Raw genomic sequence first — 21,607 nt, 5'->3', positions numbered from 1 at the left:
GGACTACTGCAATGTGCTCTACGTGGGGCTACCTTTGAAGGTGACCCAGAAAGTACAACTAACCCAGAATGCGGCACCTAGACTGTAGCTCAGTGTCGTTGCGTGACAGATAGCACAATTTCTACTAGGGCAACTGCTGCATTGGGTTCCTCTGCAACACAGTATTAAATCTCACTCTCGTGCTAGCAGACAGAGAAGATTGGATGCAACCCTCCGTACAGTCATACCTCGGTTTAAGTACGCCTCGGTTTGAGTATTTTCAGTTTAAGTACTCCGCGGACCTGTCTGGAACGGATTAATCCACTTTCCATTACTTTCAATGGGAAAGTTCGCTTCAGGTTAAGTACGCTTTAGGTTAAGTACGGACTTCCGGAACCAATTACAGTGGGACATCAACTTACAAATTTAATCCGTTCCGAATGCACACTCATAGGTTGAAAACTTCGTAAGTTGAGTTTCCCATAGGAAAAGCCGTTTCCCATAGGAATGCATTGGAAACGGAAAAATTCATAAGGCGAGGAAACCGCATCTAAAAATTCGTAAGTCGAGGAAACCGCATCTAGCCGCGAACGGGTTTTCTGTTCGGATGTCGAAAAAAGCGTAAGCACGTGGCCACTTTTTCCACTCGTAAGTCGAAAACTTCGGATGTCGAGTACTTCGTAAGTCGAGGTCCCACTGTACACTCATACCTTGGGTTGAGTACGCTTCAGGTTGAGTACTCCAAGAAATCGTCTGGAACGGATTAATCCACTTTCCATTACTTTGAATGGGAAAGTCCGCTTCAGGTTAAGTACGCTTCAGGTTAAGTACAGACTTCCAGAACCAATTGTGTTTGTAAACAGAGGTACCACTGTACAGTGGTGCCTCGCTTAACGAAATTTCCGCTTAACGAAAGGTTTTTTCTAGTGGATGTTGCCTCGCTAGACGAATTCATTTTACGAAAAATTCGTCTAGCGAATCACGGTTTCCCATAGGAATGCATTGAAATTCAATTAATGCGTTCCTATGGGCAAAAAAAATTCAAAAAAATTTCAATGCAATCCTATGGGATTCGCTAGACGAATTTTTCGTTATAAGAAAAGACCCGTGGAACGAATTAAATTCGTCTAGCGAGGCACCACTGTATATGGAACACTGCTGGGAACCGAGAGGTGTTTGCGATCACTCTTGCATCCCTATCGCTTCCCATGCACTTTCCTTCCCCCAACATTCCCTGTGCTGCATTTTAAAAAAAATCACGAGTGGGAACAAAAGGAAAAGGAGCTGCCAGAGGTATTTCAAAACGCAGTTTCTTTTTACCTACTGCCCACATCACTGTGTCAAATTCGTCCGACTTTTCTTTGCCAGAATCGAGGTATTTCCACGTCACGCGCAGCCGGCCGTTCTCCGCCTTCTTCACTTTCGTTGGGCTACATTTCTTCAGGAATCTCGTCCCGTGGCCTTCCATGTGATCTGCTACAAGAGTAGCCATTTGCTACAAAGGTGATGAGAAAAACGAATAAGCAAACTGCATTTATTTTTAATTTTTATATTTCATTTACTTGCTACAGGGCATGTGGCCTGAAGGACGTTGCCAGAAGGCAGTGTGGTCCTCAGTCTGAAAGAGGGTTTCCATTCCTGTGGCATATGAGAAGTACCGGTAACCACCGCCTCACAACAGAAATAAATACCGTAGTGCTATTGGCTGGCGGTGGGAATGGCTAAATCTATCAATTTTGGTTTCTCTCAGTTTCTCATTTCCCCAATCTTAAGTTTAGTTATCAGTTTGCTTTTCTAAAGCCCTCATGAAAATTCATCAGCATATTATTATTATGATTATTAAAATTTGTAAGGTAAAGGTAAAGGGACCCCTGACCATTAGGTCCAGTCATGACCGACTCTGGGGTTGCGCACTCTTCTCGCATTATTGGCCGAGAGAGACGGCGTATAGCTTCCAGGTCATGTGGCCAGCATGACAAAGCCGCTTCTGGCAAACCAGAGCAGCTCATGGAAACGCCGTTTACCTTCCCGCTGTAGCGGTTCCTATTTATCTACTTGCATTTTGACGTGCTTTCGAACTGCTAGGTTGGCAGGAGCTGGGACCAAGCAACGGGAGCTCACCCCGTCACAGGGATTCGAACCACCGACCTTCTGATCAGCAAGCCCTAGGCTCAGTGGTTTAACCCACAGCGCCACCTGGGTCCCAGGATGTATACCATCCTTAATCTGAAGATCACAGGGTGGTTCATAAAATAAAAATACAAAACAAGAACACAATACACAATAAAAATAAGAACAAAAATAATAACAAACCAATAACCCCCTTCCCACGAGCATATTTTAAAAGACATAGAATGTTAATCAGCCAAAGGCCTGGTCAAAAAGAAACATTTTTGGCTACTGCCTAAAGATATTTAACAAGGACACCAGGCGAGCCTTCCTGGAGGAAAACATTCCACAAATTCGATTCCAGTGTGATTTTCTCCCACTATACTTTTTCGCAAAGCAATTTCTCCCGACGTAGTGCATTTTTGCACGTTACTTTCATAAACATATGCATATCTATGCACAAGTTATCCCGGTATAATGCACACATTGCTTGAGAACTGCATTGCAAAATTCAGAGAAGTGTGAATTTCAAAAGATGGAAGTGTTTCAATTTGCGAATTGCTTTGGAGTGTGCAAATCTGGAAGGTTCACTTTTAAATAGGAAGTGAATTGAGTTTGTCCCCACAACCCAAGCCTGGGATTAGCAGAAAGCTGATTCCAGTGCCCAAACTGCCTGGGCACCCAAAAGAAACAGGTTGTTTGAACCCTGTACTTCAGTGGTGGCCAAACTTGGCCCTCCAGCTGTTTCGTGACTACAATCCCCACCATCCCTGGCCACTGGTCCTGTTAGCTAGGGATGATGGGAGTTGTAGTCCAAAAACAGCTGGTGGGCCAAGTTTGGCCACTACTGCTGTACTTCATACCTAGCCCCAACAACACAAAGGCTTTTACCCCCTCCCCACAGCACCTGTCAGATGCCTCGTCAATACAGGCGACTCGTTATGGTATCCTGGAGGGCTCGTTTTACAGATGGAAACGATGCCTTTGCAGAAGACATCTCCAAATGTTTGAACCAATGCCATGCCGCTGTCAGGCTCTAAACGCTCCTACTGACAACTTTGTTCAAAAAAGATGCCACAGCTGTTGATGGCAATAAGTCAAAACTGTCACCCGTCAAAGGATGAGTCTGGTAGTCGTGTAAAGGAAAGATCACAAAACGCCCACACAGGAGAATTTAAGTGCTGGTGTTTGGCTTTTTTTAAATAACTAAAAAAAATATACATTTTACACTCATGCTCTCAGTTGCAACTGGCAAAAAGGGGGGGGAGAGGTCTGTTCTCTTCTGAAACTTGATACTCCCGTGTTTCTCTGTGCCGACTTGAGCCCCCGCCTATTTCGTCTCAGCTGACACCTCACCTCAATCTGAAACGCAGGCCGACTTTTTCCCCTTTCCAAGGTGGGATCTAATCCTAATCAATTAATTAATGAGGAGGCATGAGTCAACCCAACAATACTTCCCTAAAGCAGAAAAGACTGAACGAATTCAGAATTAAAGCCCGAGCTTTTTACAGTGGGCTGGGCCCATGGGCCGGATGCGGCGCAATCGCTTTCTTGATCAGGCCCATGGACGGTCCAGGAATCAGTGTGTTTTTACATGAGTATAATGTGTCCTTGCATTTAAAATGCATCTCTAGGGTATTTGTGGGGCATAGGAATTTGCTCATTCTCTGCCCCCCCCTCCCCATATAGTCTGGCCCACCACATGGTCTGAGGGACAGTGGACCGGCCCACGGCCGAAAAAGGTTGCTGACCCCTGGGCTGGGTGATACCAGATTTCCAGCATTGCGATGTATCACCAGCTAAACATCGCAATATAGTGATACGTTGCAATGTTGAAAAGGAAGGCCACTGGCCCCGTGAGCCGCCTGGGTGAAACCGCCACAGCTCCCTCCACCACCAGCACTCAGCGGGAGGAGGCAGCTGGAGTAAGGTAAGGCATAGGCAAGTCTCCCCTGCAATACGGCTCTGGGCGCCATCGCTCTCTGGCCTTCAAACCAGTCCTGGGCGATGTGGAAAACTGTGGACCATGGGTTGCATGTGCCCCCCTGCCCGACCTTTGTGGTCCTTGAAGATGGGATGGCACAGAGGGTGAAAGGTGCGGGTGAGAGAGAGATGGATGGGGTTGCACAGAAAAGGAAGGATGAGATGTGAAATGCAAAGGGGAAGAGGTATACAATTCTGAAATGTTGTAAACTCTGCCCAGTTTAGATTTTGTCTCTGCTGGTTGCAAACCTGCATTGACTTTTATCCCAGGGCTCAATGGCTCTTCATAGAAAAAAAGAGGTTCATCACCCGTGTTTTCAGGCAAAAAGTCTCAGGTCTAATGTCTGGAATAGCCAGTTTCTGAAGGAGAAGGAGAAGGAGAAGGAGAAGGAGAAGGAGAAGGAGAAGGAGAAGGAGAAGGAGAAGGAGAAGGAGAAGGAGAAGGAGAAGGAGAAGAAGAAGAAGAAGAAGAAGAAGAAGAAGAAGAAGAAGAAGAAGAAGAAGCAGCAGCAGCAGCAGCAGCAGCAGCAGCAGCAGCAGCAGCGGCTATGTTTTAACTCCATCATCGGAAATAGCACACCTCTGAATGCCAGTCAGTGAGAATCACAACTGGGGGGGGGCACTCTTGTGTTCAAGTACTTCTTGCAGGCTCTCTGTGGACATCTGGTTGGCCACTGTGAGAACAGGATGCTGGACTAGGTGGGCTTTGGTTTAACCCAGCAAGGCTCACTTAACACTCTTAAGAGCTTTGGGGGGGGGGGGCTTGAGAAAGATTGCTGCCCAAGGATGGTGATCTGTCCAGAGTGACAGCACTGGGCTTGATGAACCATGAATAGGGATGCGGTCTAAACCACTGAGCCTCTTGGGCTTGCCGATCAGAAGGTTGGTGGTTCGAATCCCCACGACGGAGTGAGCTGCCGTTCCTCTGTCCCAGCTCCTGCCAACCCAGCAGTTTGAAAGCATGCCAGTGCAAGTAGATAAATAGGTACTGCTGCGGGGGAAGGTCAACGGCGTTTCTGTGCACTCTGGTTCCCGTCACAGTGTTCTGTTGCGCCAGAAGCAGTTTAGTCCTGCTGGCCACATGACCCGGAAAGCTGTCTGTGGACAAACACCGGCTCCCTCAGCCTGAAAGCGAGATGAGCACCACAACCTCATAGTCGCCTTTGACTGGACTTAACCGTCCAGGGGTCCTTTACCTTTTTACCTTTACCCGAGGAACCGTGAGCAGGAGACCTCTTCTGATATCTGATAGCCAAGCCCCACACTGTGTAGACTCAGGCAGAAAACAGCAAAGGAGCTTGGAAACAAACCACCTGCCAGTAAAACCTAGAAGACAGAGTCAGGCGCCCGAAAAACAGCAAACAACTTTACCTGGTCAAATCCTCGGAGTGGGATGCTCCTCATCATAACTGTGGCATTCAGTCCGAGGCCAGTGAGAAAGCCAGCACACTCGAGGGAAACATCTGGAGGGTTGCGGGTCAAGGAAAACAGCTCGAGTATTTTGAGAGGACAAATGGACAAGAACAGGAAGACGTGAGGCAGCCATGTTTTGTCTTTTGGTCCTGCCCAGTGCGATGCTTCTCAAGCACCTATCATCCAGCTGGTTGTTGGGTGTCTGAGAACCGCAGGGCAAAGGACCAGGCAAAGCACCAAGCACAGGGCTGGCAAAGCTTCTTTCTGTGGAGCAGAGGTCGCCGTGGTGTATGTACTCATAATAATAATTTTATTATTTATACCTTCCCCATCTGGCTGGGTTTCGCCAGGCACTCTGGGCGGCTTCCAACAGATATAAAAACACAATAAAACATCAAACATTAAAAGCTTCCCTAAACAGGGCTGCCTTCAGATGTCTTTTAAAAGTCAGATACAGTGGTACCTCTACTTACGAATTTAATGCGTTCCGAACGCACATTTGTAAGTAGAAAAAATTTGTAAGTCGAATCCCATAAGAATGCATTGGGAGAAAAAATTCATAAGTAGAAAAAAATCCTATCTAAAAATTCGTAAGTAGAAGAAATCCTATCTAAACCGCATCCAAGATGGCGGACGGAGCTCAATTCGTAAGTAGAAACATTCGTAAGTACAGTGGTGCCTCGCTAGACGAAATTAATTCGTTCCACGGGTCTTTTCTTATAGCGAAAAATTCGTCTAGCGAATCCCATAGGAATGCATTGAATTTTTTTTGAATTTTTTTTTTGCCCATAGGAACGCATTAATTGAATTTCAATGCATTCCTATGGGAAACCGCGATTTGCTAGATGAATTTTTCGTAAAACGCATTCGTCTAGCGAGGCAACCTCCACTCGAAAAATCATTTCGTTAAGCAGGGCATTCTTTAAGCGAGGCACCCCTGTAGAGTTATTCGTAAGTAGAGGTACCACTGTAGTTGTTTATTTCCTTGACATCTGAAGGCCGGGCGCCACTACTGAGAAGGCCCTCTGCCCGGTTTGCTGTAACCTCACTTCTCACAGTGAGGGAACTGCCAGAAGGCCCTCGGCGCTGGACCTCAATGTCTGGGCTGAATGATAAGGGTTGAGACACTCTTTCGGGTATACTGGGCCGAGGCCATTTAGGGCTTTAAAGGTCAGCACCAACACTTTGAATTGTGCTTGGAAACATATTGGAAGCCAGTGTAGATCCTTTAGGGCTGGGGTTATGTGGTCCCAGTGGCCACTCCCAGTCACCAGTCTCAGTTGCACAGTTAACCCATCGGGGTTGAACTCACCACCCAACAGCCAATGGGCACTGGGGCCATGAAAGTAATGACCCTCCAGGGTTCCTAATCCTGGAGGAGCCCCAGAAGCAACCTTAGCCCACATGGCTTTAAAATGTTGGGTCTAGTAGACCCGATTTGTTGTCTGTAGTTCAAAAACCCCAAAGTTTGAGAGTCAGTAGCACACATGTTGTAAAGGCGTGGTGATCTGTCGTGGAACAAACTCAATGAACAAGATAAAAGTGGTTAACCAGACTATGGTTGCTGTCTGCTAAGGGGCCCCCGTGACAATTAAACCATGGATTTATTTTAACCATGGATTTCAACACTTGAGACTATTGAACCTTCACAGGAAACGCAAATCTGTCACGTGATATAATAAATCATTACAGCGTTTACAAAAGATACAGCTGGCTCCGACAACCAACCTGTTCAATGCGAAGCAGGGGAAGAAAAGAGAAGTGGAATGAGATGGGGCATATTGCTGTAGCCAAAACAAATTATTTTCTGGAGCACAGTGTGGCACGATTACAGGTAAATAGCACAGAAAGACACGGGTGGGCAGGGATAGAGAAAAAACAGCTTTTCAAAATCGAAACATATACACAGAGCTTAACAACTGGAGTGCCCGTTTTGAAAAGTTAAAACAGCTGGAAATTACATGACACTCCCAAAGTACCTCCAGTGATCGAAAAACGTTTAGGCTGCAAACCCCAAAAAGCACTTTGTGGGAAATTATAGCTGCATTGAACACAGTGGGACTACCTTCTGAGCAAATATGCACAGAATTGCACGGCCAGGCTGCAATCCTAAACACGCCTAGAGCCCCTTCAGTCTAGCGATGCTTTTTTTGTTGTAGTTGTATTTTGCAATAGGCAATCAACAGCACTGACGTTCTATGTGAGAAAGTGATTCAGACGAGATTTCTCGGCAACGTGGGTTCAAAAGAAATCCCTGAAAGCAAATGCCCAGGTGAGCGTAGGGAGGGTCCACTCCCATCTGTGTGAGACAAGGGTTAAGATCTACCTCTACCTTAACCCTTGTTAAGACATCACCCGATCAGGGCCGGATTAAGGTATGATGAGGCCCTAAGCTACTGAAGGTTATAGGTCCAGCTGACCTTTGTCAACAACAAATTGCCGCTGTTTTTTGTGTGTTGAATATATGCTACATGGTAATTTATGGACCTAATAAGTATCTAAAGCCATTTACACATTAAAAAAATGTATTTTATCCAAGTAATTGTTGAAATTAAAGGAATTAAAGAACCTTTTAATGAGGGTGAAAGAGGAGAGCGCAAAATATGGTCTGAAGCTCAACATCAAAAAAACCAAGATCATAGCCACTGGTCCCATCATCTCCTGGCAAATAGAAGGGGAAGAAATGGAGGCAGTGAGAGATTTTACTTTCTTGGGCTCCTTGATCACTGCAGATGGTGACAGCAGTCACGAAATTAAAAGATGCCTGCTTCTTGGGAGAAAAGCAATGACAAACCTAGACAGCATCTTAAAAAGCAGAGACATCACCTTGCCGACAAAGGTCCGTATAGTTAAAGCTATGGTTTTCCCAGTAGTGATGTATGGAAGTGAGAGTTGGACCATAAAGAAGGCTGATCGCCGAAGAATTGATGCTTTTGAATTATGGTGCTGGAGGAGACTCTTGAGAGTCCCATGGACTGCAAGAAGATCAAACCTATCCATTCTTAAGGAAATCAGCCCTGAGTGCTCACTGGAAGGACAGATCCTGAAGCTGAGGCTCCAATACTTGGATCCTGAAGCTGAGGCCACCTCATGAGAAGAGAAGACTCCCTGGAAAAGACCCTGATGTTGGGAAAGATTGAGGGCACTAGGAGAAGGGGACGACAGAGGACGAGATGGTTGGACAGTGTTCTCGAAGCTACCAACATGAGTTTGACCAAACTGCGGGAGGCAGTGCAAGACAGGAGTGCCTGGTGTGCTATGGGTCCATGGGGTCACGAAGAGTCGGACACGACTAAACAACAACAACAATTGTTGAAAAGTCCATGCAGAATGCAAAATCTATGCAGAATGTAGGCACCCTATATACAGAAATGAGCAAACCAGTGATATTTTAGAGAGCTGGCTAGCAGGCGGGGCCCATTACTTCATCATAGGAGCCTACACAACACAGAACACTCTTGCTGTATGTAGGTTTTATTTTATTTGTTTTTTATCTTATATTTTGGAAATGTACATCCAGGTTTTTTTCTCCTTTAATTTTTTTTTGCCCCCCCCCAAGAGAGTGGGGCCCTAAGCTATAGCTTGTTTATCTTATACATAAATCCGGCACTGCACCCGATTAAAGGGATCTTAAGTCGATTGTTAAAACCATTAGACAATCATGGCTGCAACATTACAGACACTGAACTGGGATGAAAGGGCCACTGAACTTCATGGGACTTGGTCCAAGGACAGAGATAATGGAGCTACACTGTTAAACTGTACAAGATTTGCACAGGGAGGGCAGGAGCGGATTGGCACTCCAACACATTCCAAGCCATGTCAGTTTGGACTGGCCAGGGCAGAAAGTAGGATGGAGTGGGGGGCAGTTTTTGTGTGTGTTCCTTTTCAATATGTGTGTGCATATCTGATAACAGGCACATATGGTCTCTTACAATGGTTTGACTCAGTGTAACGCAGTTTCCTATCTTTCTTCTATGTTCCTTCTTAACCAATTCATCCAATCAGACGAAGGTTGTTGTTGTTGTTGTTTAGTCGTGTCCGACTCTTCGTGACCCCATGGACCAGAGGACGCCAGGCACTCCTGTCTTGCACTGCCTCCCGCAGTTTGGTCAAACTCAGGTTCGTAGCTTCGAGAACACTGCCCAACCATTTCGTCCTCTGTCGTCCCCTTCTCCTAGTGCCCTCCATCTTTCCCAACATCAGGGTCTTTTCCAAGGATTCTTCTCTTCTCATGAGGTGGCCAAAGTATTGGAGCTTCAGCTTCACAATCCGTCCTTCCAGTGAGCACTCAGGGCTGATTTCTTTCAGAATGGATAGGTTTGATCTTCTTGCAGTCCATGGGACTCTCAAGAGTCTCCTCCAGCACCATAATTCAAAAGCATCAATTCTTCAGCGATCAGCCTTCTTTATGGTCCAGCTCTCACTTCCATACATCACTACTGGGAAAACCGCTGCTGTACCCAAGAATCCTTTCTGCCCCCTCAATCGAAGGGGAAATAACACAGTTTGCCGACCAGGTTTCCTCACATTTCTTAACAGAAAAAATCCAAACCCTTTCACTACAAAAACCATTTAAAAAAATGATGGAGGGGAAGACAGTGGTTTTGGGTTTTTTGGTTGTGATGGAGGAGGGGGGCTCTTTATGAAAAAACTGAGCTGTTTGCGAAAAGGCTGCCCCGACGGCAGGAAAGAGGAAAACCCAAGGAAAGGAGGAGGGGAAAATTAATGGGGATAATCTGCGGGCAGATTTTAACTCGGGGAGAGAGGTAGGGATGGAAAGAATGTGCAAATATTGTACATTAAGACAGCAACTCCTCAGCAAGGCAAACTAACCTGTGGGTGGCCCTGCACATTGGCCCTTTCAAAAGGATAAGGCAATGCTAGAGCAGATAATAGCCATGTCAGAGCTAATCCCCAAGAGGTACTAATAATATAATTCCACCTCAGAAAAAAAGCAGGCTCTTCAAATAATGCCGTGGGTGCCCCGCCGAGAGTCACCCACCCTCCGCCCCGCCACGAGGGGTGGAGTGACAGGAATGTGCCTAGAGATATTATCTTACGGCTCCCGCACAGACAGGGCGGGCTTGCAACTGTCCGGCTCTCGTAAACCACGATTCGGCTTCTGAGAATAGATGGGGCTCAGGAGGATCAGACCTGAGATTTGGCTTCTACAATGGAGACAAGACAAGAGTGTGGCACTTTGCGGATGTTCAGGCGCTCTTAAAATGGTATTCCTGGGGGTGGGGTGGGGGGCTAACAGATGAGCAAGGAAAGTGGGACCCTGCGAGCCCTTCTCACTGCCCCTGAACGCATAGCTAAAACCAATCTCATTTGGTCACCTAATATGGATCGCCTACGTGAATTTGTATTCTTAAATCGGGATTGACAGAATGCTTTTACTGTTAACATCTGCTGATGATGTTTCTTCCCCCATTACAAGAGCATATCTTCCTATATACATAAAAACGTAAGGCTGTCGCCACGCTTCAGTTTGCGTGACTGCCAACAGGCCTGCGAAGGGCGGGTCTGTGAGGTGTAAAAGGAAGGGGGGTTGGTTAGCTGTGCAGGAAGGGCGGTTGGCAAAGGAACAAGTGGTGTTGGCGAGTGGAGCAAGCAGGGGCGGCAGTCAACGAATCAAAATGAAGAAGCGTGATGCTTTTTCTGCTCTCCCGCAAGTCACGAACTTCAAACGTTACTTAATGTTAAGGGTGTGCCCGTTTGCACGTGGGGAACGGGGCAGATTTTTAGCCATGTAAAGGAGAGCCTGCTGGAACAGGCCAAAGGCCCATCTAGTGCAGCACCCTGTTCTCATAAGCAGCCAACCAGATGCAAGCAGGATTTGAGCACAAGAGTCCTTTCCACCCCTTGCAGTATTCAGACACACTGCTGCCTCCCACTGTAGAGGCAGAGCAAAGCCTTTGTCACATAATCTTTAGGCGCCAGGCATAAACATTCCTCTTTCCCAGGCCTTTGGCTCATTAAATCATCAATAGACTTTAAAACTGTGTTGGGGGGTGTTGTTGCTGTTTTTGTTTGTTATTATGATATGCATTTTTACGTTTTTCTATTGCAAATTGCCCTGTGGTCTTGGGATAAAGGGAGGTATAGAAATTTAATCCTATATAATAAAGTCCCTGTGTCTCTGCGTCCAGAATTCCCTGTGTCCCTGGGTTTACGCTAATGCGCATGTGCCCCACAGACACAGGGACTGGACGAAGACTGGACTGGCCATGCGCGCTCTCTCCCCCCCTCACCCCTCTGCCTCCCGTTCCCCTGCGGTGGCGGACCAAGATGATGGCATCGATGCCGCCATCTTAGTCCGCCTCCGCCTCCTCCTGACAACCCTACCTGGCCCGTGGGAGGAGCGGCGGGGCCGCGGCCTTCCCTCCCTCTCTGCGCTCGGCCGCGGGACACGATGGGAGAGCGCTTTGTTTAACTGCGTTCCTGGCGCGCCCCGCGACCGAGCACAAAAGGGAGGGAAGGCCACGGCCCCGTCGCACCTCTGGCGCCCGTTTTCTTAACGGGCTGAATGAGACTAGTAAATAATAACAACAATAGCAGCCATAGTCGTCACCCCCCCCCCCGGTGAATTTGTCTAATCCTCTTTTTAAAGCCATCCCAGTGGGTGGGCATCACTGCCTCCTGTGGGAGTGAGTTCCGCAGTTAAACTATGCGCTTCATGAGGGAGTCGCTCCTTTTCCCTACCCTGAATCCTCCAACGGTTCCACAAGTTCCAGTGTTAGGAGTGAGGGAGGCAAACTTTTTTCTCTGTCCACTTTCTGAGCACCACACGTAATTTTAAAAAAATTCTGTCTCGCCGCCTGTTACTCACTTTTTCTCTAAACTACAGGTAAAGGGACCCCTGACCATTAGGTCCAGTCGTGACCAACTCTGGGGTTGCGGCGCTCATCCAAATGCTGCAACCTTTCCTCACAGGTCAGTTTGGCTGCCCTTTTCCGAACATCTTCCAACTCTGCAATATCCCTTTTGAGGCGAGGTGGCCAGAACTCCAAATCCAGTCGCACTACGGATCTGAATCGTGGCCTTATGATGCCAGTACAGTGGAACCTCGGTTTACTACTACCTCCGTTTATGAACACCTCTGTTTACGAATGCCGCAGACGCGGAAGTGTTTACATCTGGGTTCCGCGGCGTCAGATGCGCAGACACGATCTGCGCAGCTCGCGCATGTGCAGAAGCGTGCCTTCGGCGAACGAATACCTCGGCGAGCGAACGCCTCCACGGAGCAGATTGCGTTCGCAAACCGAGGTACCACTGTAGTTGTATTTTCAGCGCTTTTTCTAGAATCATAGTTGAAAGGGTCCACAACAACCATCTTGTTCAACTCTCTGAAGTGAGAGGAGGGAGAGACTTTTTGCAGGCAATGCCTGCCCCAGGAGCCTTTCCCGGTTCATGACTTTGAGAACAGCAGAAGCAGCGGGGAAGAAAGGAGTTCAGCGATAGTTTTTTAAAATAAGCTGTGTGTCCTTGTTTCTCAGTTTGATCCTTTTACATGGTTTTGTACGTTTTGCGGTATTTTATGCACTGTGATTTGCTGCCATTTTATTGATTATAGATTAGTAACCTTTTATTGCAACTGATGAGTGTAAACTGTTTAAATTATTATTTGCTGGTGTTTAATTTTATTGTTTACTATGGGGTTCTAATGGATTATTGAATATTGCTTTATTTGACAGAAGTTTATTTTAAAGTTCTTGTGACTTTTTATACATAGGATCTGATTGTTAGTATTACTGTTTGATGTTTTATTATTTTTGGGTGTGTTGGAAGCAACCCAGCCAGATGGGTGGGATATAAATTATTATTATTATTATTATTATTATTATTATTATTATTATTATTATTAAATGCAGTAAACTTTTTGCCCGACATGGGGCTTGAACCCACAACTTTGGGATTAAGAGTCTCATGCTCTACCAGCTATCCTGCAGGATCCAAACTAACTTGGTTTTTTTTTTATGACTCTGTATTTTACAATGTTGTTTTGAAATGCTGATCAGAAGGTTGGCGGTTCGAATCCCTGTGACGGGGTGAGCTCCCGTTGCTCAGTCCCAGCTCCTGCCAACCTAGCAGTTCGAAAGCACGTCAAAATGCAAGTAGATAAATAGGAACCGCGCGTTTCCATGTGCTGCTCTGGTTTGCCAAAAGCGGCTTTGTCATGCTGGCCACATGACCTGGAAGCTATACATCGGCTCCATCGGCCAATAATGCAAGATGAGCGCGCAGCCCCAGAGTCGGTCACGACTGGACCTAATGGTCAGGGGTCCCTCTACCTTTATTTTACAATGTTGTTTTGAAATGTTGTAAGCTGCCTTGAACCCCCACGTGGGAGAAAGGCAGTATATAAATATATTAAATAACAACAAAAACAACTTGGAAGGTGGCAGCTTGGCAAAGGCTCCCCTGTGCTGCTGGCTGTATAGCTCATATATAGGTTTGTTTTTTTTGTTTTTTGTTTAATATACAGAGGTAAAACAGAGGCAGAACACATAGATGCAAAGCAAAGCAAAGTTGGGAGATTATTATTGTTTTCAAATGTCAAGGCATCAAACCGAATCATGGGAACATTTCTACGGGAAATTCGTTTGACAGAAACAAATTGTTGCTGAATGCACCGGCTCTCCTCTCCGTCTGCCGTAACACAGTCTGATAAAGTACAGAAATGCTACTGTAGGCCCCAAGGCTTATTTTGACTGAAGCTTAGGAATGCAACGTATAAACACAGGGCTCCCGCACTACACTGTTACAACTTGCACTGGACAAAAGCCACATTTACAGAGAAATATCTCACAGGGATAAATCTCGTGTTTAGCTTTTTTTGGCTTCTTGTTTTTAAAAACCACACAAGCACACACACACACACAATTTCATCACATAAATTACGCCCCCAAAATCCATGAGGTGACTGATATACTGCAAGCAACTGCAGATTCAGTTTATCTCGCTTTCAGCACCCAAAAAGGCCGCCGCCCCGTTTACCTGGGCGAGGATGAACAGAACCAATGCAAAAAGTGGCACCCGATTACGTTCAACTTTAAGTAGACCCATCGAAATCAATGGATCTCTGCTAGCCCATGTCCCTTCTTTTCAATTTGTCCCCCCCCCTCCGTGAAATTTACATGCTCAGATTGTAAAAACGGCAACCCCCCCCCAAAAAAAAACCACTAAAAGGGGTTTACAATAAAGGATAAAATTTTCAAGAAAAACAGTTAAAAACAACTGTTTTTTTGTTTTTTTAAAAATCAAAATCAGTGCTCAACAAAAACACAATTTAAAATACACATCAGTATTCTACATATCCCTCGGGAGGCTTGTTTGAAATGTGTTGGTTCCCCCCCCCCCCAGACACCAAAAAGGGTACAGCGAAAGCACCTGCCTGGTGTCAAGAGGCAGGGAGTTCCAAAGTCAAGGTGGAGGCAGGGAGTTCCTGCAGCCAATCGGAAGCCAGGGAAGCCCTGTCGGACGTTCGGCTTCCGAAAGAACATTCGAAGACAGGAACACTCACTTCCGGGTTTCGATTGTTCGGGAGCCAAAACATTCAAGAACTAAGCTGTTCGAAAACCAAGGTACGACTGTACAAAGGACCACAAAATGTTTAGGGGTCCCCCCCAGAAAAAAGCACTGATAATGATAATTCCTTGCACCACCACCCTGCGCTTCAAACGTCAGCGGTTTTCAAGCACTTTTAACTCTGCCAGGTTATCAATGTTAGCAACAAAGCAAATTGAATTCTTCCCCTCACCCTCTGCTGCCAACTCCGATGGAAGACACAACAGATGTATGGAGAAGAATCATAGAATCATAGAGTTGGAAGAGACCCCAAGGGCCATCCAGTCCAACCCCCTGCCAAGCAGGAAACACCATCAAAGCATTCTTGACATATGCCTGTCAAGCCTCCGCTTAAAGACCTCCAAAGAAGGAGACTCCACCACACTCCTTGGCAGCAAATTCCACTGCCCAACAGCTCTTACTGTCAGGAAGTTCTTCCTAATGTTTAGGTGGAATCTTCTTTCTTGTGGTTTGAATCCATTGCTCTGTGTCCGCTTCTCTGGAGCAGCAGGAAACAACCTTTCTCCCTCCTCTATATGACATCCTTTTATATATTTGAACATGGCGATCATATCACCCCTTAACCTTCTGTTCTCCAGGCTAAACATACCCAGCTCCCCAAGCCGTTCCTCATAAGAGGCTCCAGGATTACATAAACCAAAATAGGTGATCAAGTCTGCATCTTAAAGCACTTGCTGCCCTCTTGTGGCAAGCGAGCAGCAAAAGAGAAATCAACAAAATGGGGAATGTATGGCTCGCTTCATAAATTTACCGTCGTTACTTCTGCTTATTGCACACCAATAACGCTGATTGAAATCTACAATGGGGCTTTACAATCTAGAAGTCACCATTCTGACATGGCCTCTGTTAACTCACACTGTGAGTTTCATTACTGCATTGATATCTCACCCTTTTTTTCCCTCCCAGGAGTTGAAGGTCATTTATCAGGGCCGTCTTAAGCACCCCTGTCGCCATGGTGCGCCGGATCTCTCCGGTGCCCTTCAGCCCCGTTTCCCAGCGTGGTGGGCGGGTGGGCGCGGCGCTGCTGCGCGGCGGGCGGGCAGGCACAGCGCGATCTCTCCGGCGCCCTCCCACCCCGTTTCCCAGCGTGGTGGGCAGGTGGGCGCCACGCGCAGCGGACCGGCGGAACGGCCGGCCAGCGGGCGGGCGCAGCTCGTGGCGCCCTCCTGGCGGGCCGGCGCCATGGTGCCCAGCGCCACCGGGGGTCTACGGAGAGCCGGCCCTGTCATTTATGTGGTTCTCCCCATTTTATCCTCATAACAGTTGTACCACACTGGTTCGCTCAATCGTGCCATTTGAGCAAAACGTTTTTAATAAAACAGAACCATTTCACTATATATATATATATATATATATATATATATATATATATATATATATTCTCCTTGGCTGTTGACTTTCTCTCAACAGACAAGTTTTCCCTTTAATAGTTACCACCCTGAAAATACCATTCCTCCGTCAAATTAGCTGTTACCGGTTTCCAATTTTGGGCTACCACCCTAACAGAAAATGAAACCAATAAACTCTGAAAAGCATCTTTATTGGAGCTCCTTCTAAAACTCTTCAATCACTGTCTATCACATATGGTCCACTGCATATGGCAAAATGGACCTAGCCTCCCACCCTCCCCAAATTTGGGGTGGCACTGAGATATCCATCTCAGAGCCAGCTATCACCCATGAACCAATCTAAAAGAATTTCTTTAAGCCTTGCTGATGAAGAAGAAAATGGAGTTTTCTCCCACACTTCCTCTAACCCGTTTTTCTGAATCTATTCCCTTACTAATATCTGTTCCCATGCTTGACATAGACAAGGAAGTGGCCCAGCAGATTCAGCCAGCAAAACGTTATACAGTGGTACTGTACCTTGGTTCTCAAATGGCTTAGTTGACGAACAAATCGGCTCCCGAATGCCGCAAACCCGGAAGTAAGTGTGGACGTTTGTGGACGTTTTTCAGAAGCCGAACGTCCGAAGTGGCTTCTGCTTGAGTGCAGGAAGATCCTGCAGCCAATCGGAAGCTGCGCCTTGGTTTTCGAACGGTTTGGGGAGTTGAACGGACTCCCAGAACGGATTAGATTCGAGAACCAAGGTACCACTGTCCGTTCCTTCTTGCCCCTAGGATATTCAAGGCAGGGAACCAGCGCAAACGTCCCATGCTCTGGGAAGAAATGTTATCAGTCACGTGGGGAGACTTCAGTGTGGGACACTTACGTTTTCCCAGGAGACTTTTTCAGCCAGAAGAGATCGTCACTCGTAATCCCATACTCCCGTGCTCCTGTGATCTAAGGGAAAGAACAAAAGAAAGATACAACCATCATAAGCAGACAAGAGCAGGCTGCTGGATCAGGCCCATCTAGCCCAATGCCCTGCTCTTACAGTGGCCAAACAAATGCCTAAAGGAAGCTCTTTAGCAGCTCCTGAGTGTTTTCCACCTCCGATTCCCGGAAACTGGTGCCGAAGGGGCACACTGCCATAATTTGCCCCTGCCTACCCCCCGGAATGTGACCCTCACAAGGTTGCTCAGAAGACAACGTGGCCCTTGGAATGAGAGTGTTTACCACCACTGCCGTAGCATGCCTGGGTATAGGTGTGATCGCTTTCTCTCCCCTCCTCGTTGCAAATCTCCCGCTCCCTTCACTGTGGTTTGACAACCACGGTTGACACCAGCCAGGGTTAGCTTAATGCAAAAAACTTACGTTTGTGGGATATTTAGGCCTTCCCCCCGTGGCAAGGACTATGTTTTCTGCTGTGAGAAATGTCTGGGGATAAAAAAAAAAGAAAATAAATCAGGAAGAGAGTTTAAAGGAAAGGGCTGCTATCGAGCCCTAGTTTGTGTACCCTATATTAAAATACGTTTTACCGCCGACAGTAGTATGCTATTGCGTTGGTAGAACTATTCAAAAGGATACTTTACTGCATTTGCAAAACTATTAAAACTACATTTTATTGCATTTTATTTTATTTACAAACAAAGGAAATATAGCCCAGCAACTTACCTCTTTGCCTTTCATCAGCCCACGAATTGTGTGTGGATCCACAAAACTGCCTTTCAAGTTTAAGTATTTCACTTTCCTATTATAATGAAAAACAGAAAACAGTGGCCTCAATGCTACTCTATTTGCAGCACGATCCTCAAACTGATCCAGACGATTCCTGGGTAGATCCGAATCGCCTTGATTTGGGATTCAGTTGGATCTGGTGCACGTCTATTAGTAGTAACACAATTGTTGGTACTTATTAAGTAAAAACTGTTTGACTGCGTGAGAAAGAAGAATTGCATTTACTTATCCTGCAGCTGCACCCTGTGGCCCCAGTTTAAGGATTTGACGTGGTTTTGAACAGCTTTTGACATTGCAGACCTGGGAGGAAAGAAGAATAGGAATGTTCAAAAATTAGAGGAGATTGATTGCCAATATAATATTATAATGGTGCTGGAGGAGATGGAGGAGACTCTTGAGAGTCCCATGGACTGCTAGAAGATCAAACCTATTCATTCTTAAGGAAATCAGCCCTGAGTGCTCCCTGGAAGGACAGATCGTGAAGCTGAGGCTCCAATACTTTGGCCACCTCATGAGAAGAGAAGAATCCTTGGAAAAGACCCTGATGTTGGGAAAGATTGAGGGCACTAGGAGAAGGGGACGACAGAGGACAAGATGGTTGGACAGTGTTCTCGAAGCTACGAACATGAGTTTGACCAAACTGCGGGAGGCAGTGCAAGACAGGAGTGCCTGGCGTGCTATGGTCCATGGGGTCACGAAGAGTCGGACACGACTAAACGACTAAACAACAACAACATAATATTATAACGGACAATGGCACCTGCTCGCCGATAAATCTTGGCTTAACAACACATCTGAAATTACCATCATACTTGACCACCTTAAATGTCGTGGTTCATAGCTATGCCTTCATAAAGGCCAGATTCAATGCTTTTCCTTCCAACGTGATGGGTAATAGATTCTCAAATGGCCAGATCTCAGTCCTATGTGACTGTGACAAAAGCTCTATAGAATCCCTGCATCGTATAGTTTTTTGTTGCCCGCTATATTTAGCTGCCCCGGTCCAGATTTCTGTCGCCCTTTATATCGGCCATATCGGATGAAACCCAGGAAACCCAGTTGGTATACCTATTGAATGATGAGGTCCCGTCCAGATCCCTTATGGTCACTAGATTTCTGACTAAAGTCTTGTTCTATAAGAAGGAAAATGGACTCTATGATTTTGATGGTCTACCAATATTAACACTTACTAAAGGGACCTAGAACTGTGCTGTGCATTTACAATTTTATTTGGTAGAAGCTGAATTATGGTTTGGATGGTTTGGATTTTATTGAATTTGGTTGTTTTAATTGAATTAATTTTAATCTCAATTTTAATTAATTTGTTTGCTGCTTTAAATTCATCAAATTGTTTTGTTAGTTGTATGATGAATGCTGTATTGTTACGTAGATATGGGCCTGTGGCTGTAATAAACTTGAACTTGAATAGGAATGTTATATCTGCTTTAAAACAAAATAGGCCACGAAGAATCACAGAATACTAGAGCTGGAACGTGAGGATCATCTAGCCTAGGAATCCAGGAATCTTTCACCCAACCTGGGGCTCGAACCCACGACCCTGAGATTAAGAGTCTCAGGCTCTGCCCACTGAGCTATCCCTTGTTTTGAGAGAATAATGAGAGAAAAGGCACATTTGCTAGATATTTTGTAGAAGACGTTCACCTGTCTGTTCTCTATGTATCTGGACATTCCTTAAGCAAATTGTCAGGGGTTCTTGTGACTACTCCAGAGTAACGACGCTCCCCATGCTTGTCTTTAAGCAGTTTTTATTAGTGCACTCTATTTACAGTGAGACAGGTGTGTAACACATGTCTGCTCATTCTGATGCAGAATCCGGCACTGCCCCCCCCCCCCCCCCGCGTGATTTCCTCCAACATAAGAGTCTTGGGACAGTGAATCTCCTCCCCTTTTTTCTCCTGCGTAATTCCGGAACCGGAGGAAAGGGTCTACGCTCCATGCTTTCCTTCCCCCCCCTTTCCCCCTCTCTCTCCTCCCTCCTGTGTTGCCGGGGCTCTCCCATGCTGCCAGAGCCCTAGCACTCTCTCTCCACTTCCTGACTGGTTTCCTCAGAGCCCTCGCTTCCATCACTGCTTAGGGAGGAGCTACTTCTGATGCAAGGGGGAGGTTCTCTATACTGTCTCCCCCTTCCACCTACCTATCAGGGTTGTTGTCGTTATTAAGAGAAGACAGGCAGGAGAATCGCATATGCCATCTCAGATGGAAAGGCAGGATAGAGAAGTGCAATAAAAGAAACATGGTTTGTATCCAAGCGGATTTCTGCTGCCGCATCTCTCGCTTTTCCATCGTTCGGCTCTGCTTTGCAATGGTCTAAGGCAAGGGCCAGCAAACTCTTTCAGCAGGGGGCCGGTCTACTGTCCCTCATACCTTGTGGGGTGCCGGACTATATTTTCCTCCGAGCCCTTGCTTCCATCACTGCTTGGGGAGGAGCTACTTCTGATACAAGGGGGAGGTTCTCTATACTGTCTCCCCCTTACACAAATCATAAGCAAATTTTGCAGGATGGTTTTTGCCTATGTTTGGACGCCATTTTGAATGAAGAGGGTAGGCAAAGCCTTTCAAAGCTGCACTGCTTTTCATTTCAAAATGGCACTGATTTTTGTTTGTTTCTTAGGATTTCCAAGCAACGCCAGGTATGAGGCCGCAGTTTCCCATAACCGCATGCGGAAAAGGCAGTGCGGAGGCCACAATATGTGCAAAAGCACCACTTGCAGTCATAGTCAAGTTACATGATGCCGCACATGCAAGACCAGGCCACAGTCACCTCCTTGACCACCCAGCAGAGTGTCCAGCTGGCCCAGGAATATATGCTGCTTATTTATTTTTTATTTGAATAGATCCATCTATCGCTTAATTGGGTTTTTTTTTATAAAAACAACAACAACAACCATGCACTTTCCATAAAACAATATAAAATATTCATTTAAAAACTCTCATAGAATTAATACATTAAAAACAAATTGGCATACAAATTTATCGAAGAACAAATAAAACCAGCAGTTTTAAAAATAAATACACATAATAAACCTGCTTGTTAAAATTGCATGTCATAACTGTACGGCTGGGTAGCCTTGCCTAAACAAAAAAGCTTTTCAGCCAGTGCCGAAAAATAATTCCACCAATAAAAAGGTAAAGGGACCCCTGACCATCAGGTCCAGTCGTGACCGACTCTGGGGTTGCGCATTCATCTCGCATTATTGGCCGAGGGAGCCGGCGTACAGCTTCCAGGTCATGTGGCCAGCATGACAAAGCCGCTTCTGGCAAACCAGAGCAGCACATGGAAACGCCGTTTACCTTCCCGCTGTAGCGGTTCCTATTTGTCTACTTGAATTTTGACGTGCTTTCGAACTGCTAGGTTGGCAGGAGCTGGGACCAAGCAACAGGAGCTCACCCCGTCACAGGGATTCGAACCGCCGACCTTCTGATCAGCAAGCCCTAGGCTCAGTGGTTTA

General features: G+C 46.2%; 1 protein-coding gene across 1 annotated transcript in view; it reads right to left on the bottom strand.

Annotated features, from left to right (window-relative positions):
- TXNRD2 (thioredoxin reductase 2) overlaps positions 1-21,607 on the bottom strand; it is a 69,474-nt gene that overhangs the window by 34,378 nt on the left and 13,489 nt on the right. Inside the window, exons 5-11 of the mRNA XM_035098261.3 lie at positions 18,363-18,437; positions 18,075-18,150; positions 17,775-17,837; positions 17,290-17,360; positions 7,193-7,212; positions 5,443-5,534; positions 1,300-1,474 (exon numbers count right to left, since the gene is read on the bottom strand). Of these exons, the coding sequence (XP_034954152.2) occupies positions 1,300-1,474; positions 5,443-5,534; positions 7,193-7,212; positions 17,290-17,360; positions 17,775-17,837; positions 18,075-18,150; positions 18,363-18,437 (572 nt within the window). The remainder of the gene's footprint in view (positions 1-1,299; positions 1,475-5,442; positions 5,535-7,192; positions 7,213-17,289; positions 17,361-17,774; positions 17,838-18,074; positions 18,151-18,362; positions 18,438-21,607) is intronic.

Source organism: Zootoca vivipara, chromosome 16, assembly GCF_965207765.1.
Source record: "Zootoca vivipara chromosome 16, rZooViv2.hap1.1, whole genome shotgun sequence".
Taxonomy (NCBI): domain Eukaryota; kingdom Metazoa; phylum Chordata; class Lepidosauria; order Squamata; family Lacertidae; genus Zootoca; species Zootoca vivipara.
This window is presented reverse-complemented; position numbering and strand designations above follow the sequence as displayed.